The sequence below is a fragment of the Vespula vulgaris genome, chromosome 3 (assembly GCF_905475345.1).
Source record: "Vespula vulgaris chromosome 3, iyVesVulg1.1, whole genome shotgun sequence".
Classification (NCBI taxonomy): Eukaryota; Metazoa; Arthropoda; class Insecta; order Hymenoptera; family Vespidae; genus Vespula; species Vespula vulgaris.
This window is the reverse complement of record NC_066588.1, coordinates 1,285,001-1,292,500: the sequence shown is the minus strand read 5'-3', so window position 1 is coordinate 1,292,500 and position 7,500 is coordinate 1,285,001. Positions and strand designations below refer to the sequence as shown.

At 35.7% G+C, this 7,500-nt stretch overlaps 1 protein-coding gene across 2 annotated transcripts in view; it reads right to left on the bottom strand.

Annotated features, from left to right (window-relative positions):
* The window catches only part of LOC127062875 (segmentation polarity homeobox protein engrailed-like), a 74,222-nt gene that overhangs the window by 64,348 nt on the left and 2,374 nt on the right, over positions 1 to 7,500 (bottom strand). For both annotated transcript variants that reach the window (XM_050991818.1, XM_050991819.1), the window contains exon 1: positions 7,281 to 7,500. This exon is cut by the window's right edge and continues 2,374 nt beyond it. In XM_050991818.1, the coding sequence (XP_050847775.1) occupies positions 7,281 to 7,500 (220 nt within the window). The remainder of the gene's footprint in view (positions 1 to 7,280) is intronic.

Below are 7,500 nucleotides of genomic sequence, written 5' to 3'. Positions count from 1 at the left end.
CGTTTCGCCACCGTCCGTACAACGTCATTCGTCACCGAGCTCGACCGACTCTCTTGTCTCAATGTCGGCGTTACGCGATCGACCGGCAAGAGAGACCCTCTCTCAAACTTGTACCTACATATATACGTGTATGTCTATGTAAGTACCAACGATCCACGTTCCCTTTACCGTTAGATTTCTTCTTCTTCTTCTTCTCTTCTTCTTCATCTTCTTCTTCTTCTTGTTCTTCTTGTTCTTATTCTTCTTCTTCTTGTTCTTCTTCTTCTTCTTCTTCTCGAGAAGAACGATCCTTTGCCATCAATAATACCTTTCCCAATTTACCGTTTAAAACGTTTTATATCTTTTATACGTTTTATACTTTGTATCGCTTCTGTTCGTTCGTTAATGATTTTTTTCCTTTTTTTTTTCCTCTTTTTTTATTTAATAAACTGTGTCTATCAAATTCATTCTCTTATCGATCAGAAGAGAGACTTCCTTCAACGTTTGGAATTTACCGAATTAACAGATATCATCATTATTAATTATTTTAGACGGGAGAAAGAAATATTTAAAGGATTCTAAAGGTGAGGATGTTATTCGGAAATCAATCGAGTGATCAACGATCGTTTAGATCTATCTGATAATCAGAATACCATTGTTTGGAAACTGCGAGCACCGAATCTTTTTTCCATTACAATTCACAATTCCATCACAGTAAAAGTTATATTCATGAAATTCAAAGAAACGCACGTGACGATTTTTGCATCGATAAGAAGACGCAAGAAACAATTATCGAATTTTTTCTTCTACAAATCAAAATCTCGCCTTATAAGAAATGCCGAGTTCGAACAATTTCTTTTCTTACAATTTTTGATACTTCGACCGTTGCGTTAAATTCATTCTATCCATCTAAAATAACAATCCTGAATAAACTTAATGTCGAATTAACGAGTTTCTTAAAAAAGAAGAAGAAAGAAAGAATAAGAACAAACACAACAACAATACCAACAATTGAAAAACAAATTTAGAAACGAGAAATGAGTATCGGCCTTTTAATAATGTCGCTTTAAAAAATGAGATATAAAAGGAGAGTAAAATGTTGATCTGGAATCCGGTTGCTTTTCTGCTAATAATTTACCGAATCTTTTGCAGCCGTGCCACGTGTCGTCGAGCGCGTTAAGGGAATGTACCTCGTGTGCCCGAAGAATCTGAGACACGAGGTTGCCCACCCACGTAAGTCGGGCGTGTGCGCGCGCGCGACCAACCGAACAACCGACTGACCCTATCCCTTCATAATATTTGTGTGTATATCCATATATATGTGTGTGTGTGTGTGTGTGTGTATCCATATATATATGTGTGTGTATCCATATATATATATGTGTGTGTGTGTAAGTACTACACACTACTTCAATCTATGTACATAGATATACGTTTATATTGTAGGTATGTACATACGTCCATCATGTGGTTGTCGCTAACGACAGGTCCATTTCCGGTCCTCAATCGACCCTTAAATTTTTTTTTTCGTATGTTACGATACACTCAGACACATTTAACGAGGATCATTTTCGATCATTAAGAGATCGATGATCCTTTCTTATTTTTCTTTTTCTTTTTCTTTCTTCCCTCTCTTATTCACCTTCTCTATTTCTCTATATCATTCTTTTCCTTTCCTTCTACTTTTTATTTGACTTAACGCGTTAATACTAATCCATATTCGATATTAATGAAAAATATCAAAGGACGAATCTCTCGACGTTTACTTGATACGAAGGTTACAAGGAAATTGGCCTAGTTAAACGGTCGTGATTTCGTTTGATTAAAGGAGAAGGACAAACAACTTCCTGTAGCAGATGCGATCTTCAACCTCCCACGTTTAGTACTCGCGAAAGCTTTATGTTCGATCACTTACACTCACTCTGGAGATTCATGATCTCTCTGAACGATCTACATAAAGTCTTGAATCCTCTCTCTCTCTCTCTCTCTCTCTCTCTCTCTCTTTCTTCCTCCTCTTCTTAGCGACGTGACCACGATGAAGTAATAATAATATCGACTTGTTCTCTTTTCCCTCTTCACGAGATACCTCCTCCTATTTCCTTCCTATCATAATCAGTGATCTTCGCGAGTACGAGATCGAGATTTACTTTATTTAGATCGTTTCATAGGTAGTAGAGTAGGGTTTGTTACTTGGTTGGTTGGTTGGTTGGTTGGTTGGTTGGTTGGTTGATTCGTTGGTTGGTTGGTTGCTTGCTTGCTTGCTCGCTCGGTTGGTTAGGTAGGGTAGTGTAAGTATGTACGTACTTGTTGCGGGCCTTTCACTCGCAGGCGCTTTATACTCTGCAAGATAGCGATCGCCTACAAATTCACTTACTGAAATCTTAAACGCGCTCCTCTGTGCACGTCCGACCGTCCATTAGTCGTGACCCTCATTATCGGACTCCGAACGATCTTTCTGTCATTAGTTGCCAGTCGACGCTCTCTGTGATACGCGCTTTATAACGAAACTACTTCTTCTACATATGTACTTACCTATGTATGCACATAAGTGTATCTTTATCTTTCTCTCTCTTTCTCTCTCTCTCTCTCTCTCTCTCTCTCTCTCTCTTCCTCTCGCTCTTTTGCTCTCTTTATCTCTCTCTCTCTCTCTTTCTGTCTGTCTGTCTTTCTGTCTGTCTGTCCGTCCGTCTGTCTGTCTCTCCGTATATATCTATCTCTAAACGTTCGAGCAACGATCGTCCGATAGAAACCAAACTCGTACGATTGGCACAAACTTCACTTTCGAGTCAGTCTCGCACTGAACTACCACGCCAATTACCTTAACTATGTATTTACTATTAACTTTTATCATAGTCAGTTAATATAACGATCTCATTTAATTTTCTTTCCTTTTTTTCTTTTTTTCTTTTTTTCTTTTCTTTTCATTCTTTCTTCAGACTTTTCTTTTTCATAACATAACGCGTCTTGTTACGTTGGTATTGGTTATTAACGTTGTTGTGTTAAAGCATTATAATTTTCTATAGATTCTTTTCGAATACATTTTATCGTTACAATTTGCGAACGTTTGTTTTTGTTCTTAAAAAAATTATCGCAGGCTTTACTTTCTAATTATCGAGTTTAATAGAGTATTACAAGGTTATACGGATTTTATAGAAATTCGTTTTATTATTTCGTTGTAACGATTTGCGACCATTTTTCTATCTCCGTTGTTATAAATAAAATGAAAAGAAAAAAAAGGAGAAAAAAAGTTTTCAAATATTTAATTCCGTAATTATCGGGTTCGATCAAAGTATTAAAAAATTATACGGTTTTCTAGAAATTCTTTTTAATATTTCGATGTACCAATTTGTCTTTCATCCTTGTATCTCCGTTCTTATAAAGCAAAAAACTAAATAAATAAATAAAAATAAAAATAATCATAATAATTTGCCAAAGATTTAATTCCGTAATTATCGAGTTCAACCGAGTATGAAAAAATTATACAGCTCTTTGCAAATTCGTTTTAATATTTTGTCGTAACAATTTGTAACCATCCCTGTATCTCCGTTATTATATAATAAAACGAAAAAAATTTACTAAAGAGATTTAATTTCGTAATTATCGACGATCGACCTGAGTAAAACGCAAACCACATTTTTTCAATTGCGGTTTTCGCGGTGTCTCGCTCGAATGCTTCTCAAACATGGAACGAGTGTTCGAAGAGAATCCTTAAAAAAAAAAATACAAATAATAATAATAATAACAATAATAATAACAATAGTAATAATAGGAATAAAAAAGAAACCTTATTCTAAAAAAAGATACCTAAATCTTTATAAGAATAACGACGATTATAAGTAAAGTTACATATCTATCGATAAAACGATACAATTAAATCTTATCACTTGGTTTCGCACGATAATCATAAATTTTTCTACGAGTAACTTTCACTTCTCTTCTTATTTCTTTTATTCCTTGATTAACCAAATACGTTAATACATATATATATATATATATATATATATATATATATATATATATGGATAATATCTATTTAACAAGAGTATCGTCGATAAACTCGAGTACAATGGCACACGCCTGTTCGTTCTAAGTACTTCGTTGCTTGACAAGTCGTGACGTTTGTGCGATGATGTTGCCAGAATCTCTTGCGTATAATGGACGCACGCATATTCAAGCACACAAACACACACACATATATATATATATATATAAATACAGAGAGCCACATAATAGCATTGATATACCTTACGTATGATACACGTGTTCGTTCGAACAAATCAGCGATCTTATGTTTCTCCTCGAGCCATAAATCACGATTAGACGTTTACAGTCCGATCGATGCTAATTCGGTGGATCCGTAACATACTCGAGAAAGAAAGAGAGAAAGAGAGAGAAAGAGAAAGAAAGAGAAAAAATTTTTCTCAAGCGAGAAATTAATGGCGTACTTAATTGGATTTAAATAATTAATCTTAAATGCGTAGAAAAAGAGAGAGAGAGAGAATGAGAGAGATACACCCACGTATACATAAACGCACACACACACGAACATATAGATACATTAGAATGTCAAAGAAAAAACGATTTCCGGAAGGCCCTTACGGGTACGAACGATAATGTAAACGTACTGATGTTAACTCCCAACAAGAATGATAATCGTTAAATAGGTATCATTAATACGTCGTTAGGTAAGACGATGATCTTTTTATTTAATTTTTTTTTTGTGCGTTCTAACGATTGAGGCCAATGAACTTTTATTCTTACGTTAGTTTCAATAAACCAATTTTTTATCTTTTTCTTTCTCTTTCTTTCTGTTTCCGTTTTTCTATATTTCAGAATGCAAAACATTTACATTCTCGTCATAATTACTTAATTCTGAAAAACTCTATATAATATACCTTACCAGCTGAGAAACGTTATCAAGATTCCTTTCTACATAATAAATAAATAATATTTCCTTTGAGAAGAGAAAACCTAGAGACCGTAAAAGCGTGAATCATCAAACGTGTTTCAAGTTTAACGTGAATGAAACGAAATGAAATAAAATTAAATTGCGTTTCTATCTCTCTCTCTCTCTCTCTCTTTCTCTCTTTATCTCTATATCTCTTTCTCTATCTATCTATCTCTATCTTTTATTCATTCACTCACTCCTCCACTTTTCCTTTAACCCTTAACGCAGAAATATATGAGTACCTTCATAAATACAATTGATACCAAATCGAAATAAAAAATTCCGACAATTAAACAAACTCTTATTTAAGATAAAAAGTGAAAGAAAGATAGAAGACGAAAGGAAAGATAAATGGAAGACAAAATAAGAAAGAAAAGAGATATATATATATATATATATATATATATATATATATATATATATATTTACGTAGATATAATTCGTGTCAAATCGAAAAGGAAAATTCCAACGATTAATCAAACTCTTATTTCAGATAGAAAGTGATAAAAAGGAGAAGAAAAGAAAATTTCTTATCGTCTCTTTAATTAGATGGAAGCTTGATGCTCTTTGAAATCTTTCGTCAACGAATATTTTACTTTTCTATTTGCTATCTCTATCTTTCTCTCTCTTGTCTCTTACGAAACGTATCATTTTTATTGCGAGTTACGTATAAGATCCCAAAGAATCTATGAAAAAATTTATGAGAATTTTTTTCTTTTGACTTCGAGTCGAAAAGGACTCGTCTGATAATCAAGACGGCAAGAATAATCAAGCTATTGATATATCGATTTCAGTAAATGAATTTGAAGTATAATTGTTAATAGTCCTTACGATTAATTAATTATTCGAATCATCGTCGACGAAATCAAGTAAACCAATCTCAGTTAGAAACATCTTATATTTATAAAATCGCGTATAGATAGACACACATATACACACATAAACATATACACACAAACGGACAAACACATTATTATTTCTCTTTCGTCGTTGAACACGCGAAAGTAGTCCTACACCTTCCTCCTACTTACGTAGGTAAAGCTACATATGTGAGAACCTATTTTTACGATGATATCGATGAACTTGGCACGGACTATGACGAGAGTTACACGCTATTACAGTGATTAAATTTAATCGTTTTAACGGACTCTATTTGCTTATGTAGATACCTACGTTGTTATAATAATAGATTAGTGTGAGCGTAAGTACATCCACCTTAGATTATATTTATGATTAATACCTATGCGCGCGGGTGTATGTGAGTACTAGTCTCTCTGTCTCTCTCTCTCTTTCTCTCTGTCTCTCTTTCTCTCTGTCTGTGTACGAAGAGATTAGGTATAATGCATACATACGGTTTAAGAGTTAAAACGGTGCAATTATTTTAACATTCAGCCAACCACGATAATCCGTATAACTCGGCGAGTAATTGAAGATCGATCCTATCTTCCAAACGCCGACAAGGAGAAACGCTAATAATAATCCCATAGAGCAGAGACCTGTCGTGTGAGTTCCTGTCGTTAGGGAAAAAAAGAGTGAGAGAAAGAGAGAGAGAGAGAGAGAGAGAGAGAGAAAGAGAGGTGAACCTCTCTGAGAGTTCACACAGCGAGGAAGAAATTTTCGCGAGTACGAACGAAGCTACTAACGAACGTTTAACACTTTAACCGATTGTTCAACCGACAATACGAAACGTAGATCGGAGGAGTGCGACGCGAAGAAACGTTTCTGCTATTCATCAAGTTGCCACTCTGAGTCAAGTCGAGTCGAGTCGAGTCGAGTCGAGTCGAGTCGAGTCGAGTCGAGTCGAGTTGAGTCGAGTCGAGTCGAGTCGAGTAGTCAAAGTAATTACACGTTTTCTCGTGTCACTCGTAAAGACCATCCATCCTCGCGAAATTACAGCCACGCGATGTAATAGGCTTAGGTGTATGTACATGTATGTATGTATGTACGCATGTATGTACGTATGTATGTATGTATGTATGTATGTATGTATGTATGTATGTATAACTTGGTAGCCCAAACGAGTCGGTTGGGTTTATTAAAGAGTTATAGAAAGAGAGAGAGATAGAGAGAGAGAGAGAGAGATAAAGAGAAAGGGGTGTGGGGGCAGGATAACGAAAAAAAAAGAAAAAGAAAAGAACGACCTGGCGAAGATAACGATCGGATCGACTAACGATCGCTCGATCGCAAAACCCCGGTAGCCGAATATCTTCTTAACCAATTAGAAAACTCAGGCCCTTTTAACCGACGATAAAAACGATAGGATAAAAACGTCTCTACGTTTTCGAGTTGGATTTGATATGTTTTGTCAAAGGGAATAGATGTAAAGGGGATTGTATCGCGTTGTTAAACTTACCGGAGGATGGCCTGTCGGAGTATCTCGTGCAGTAGACCCAGGCTGGCCAGAGCATTTGTTTCCCTGGGTCGGAGGAAGGTGGTCCGGGTGCGTTGGAAGTTTGATTGCTCGTAGGGACAACTGCGGGAACGCCGGTCGGCGATGCCGCGTTCGTCGTAACTGTTTCCAAGTTACTCCTTTCGGATCCTTCGGAAGACGATTCCAAAAAGTCTTTCGTGAG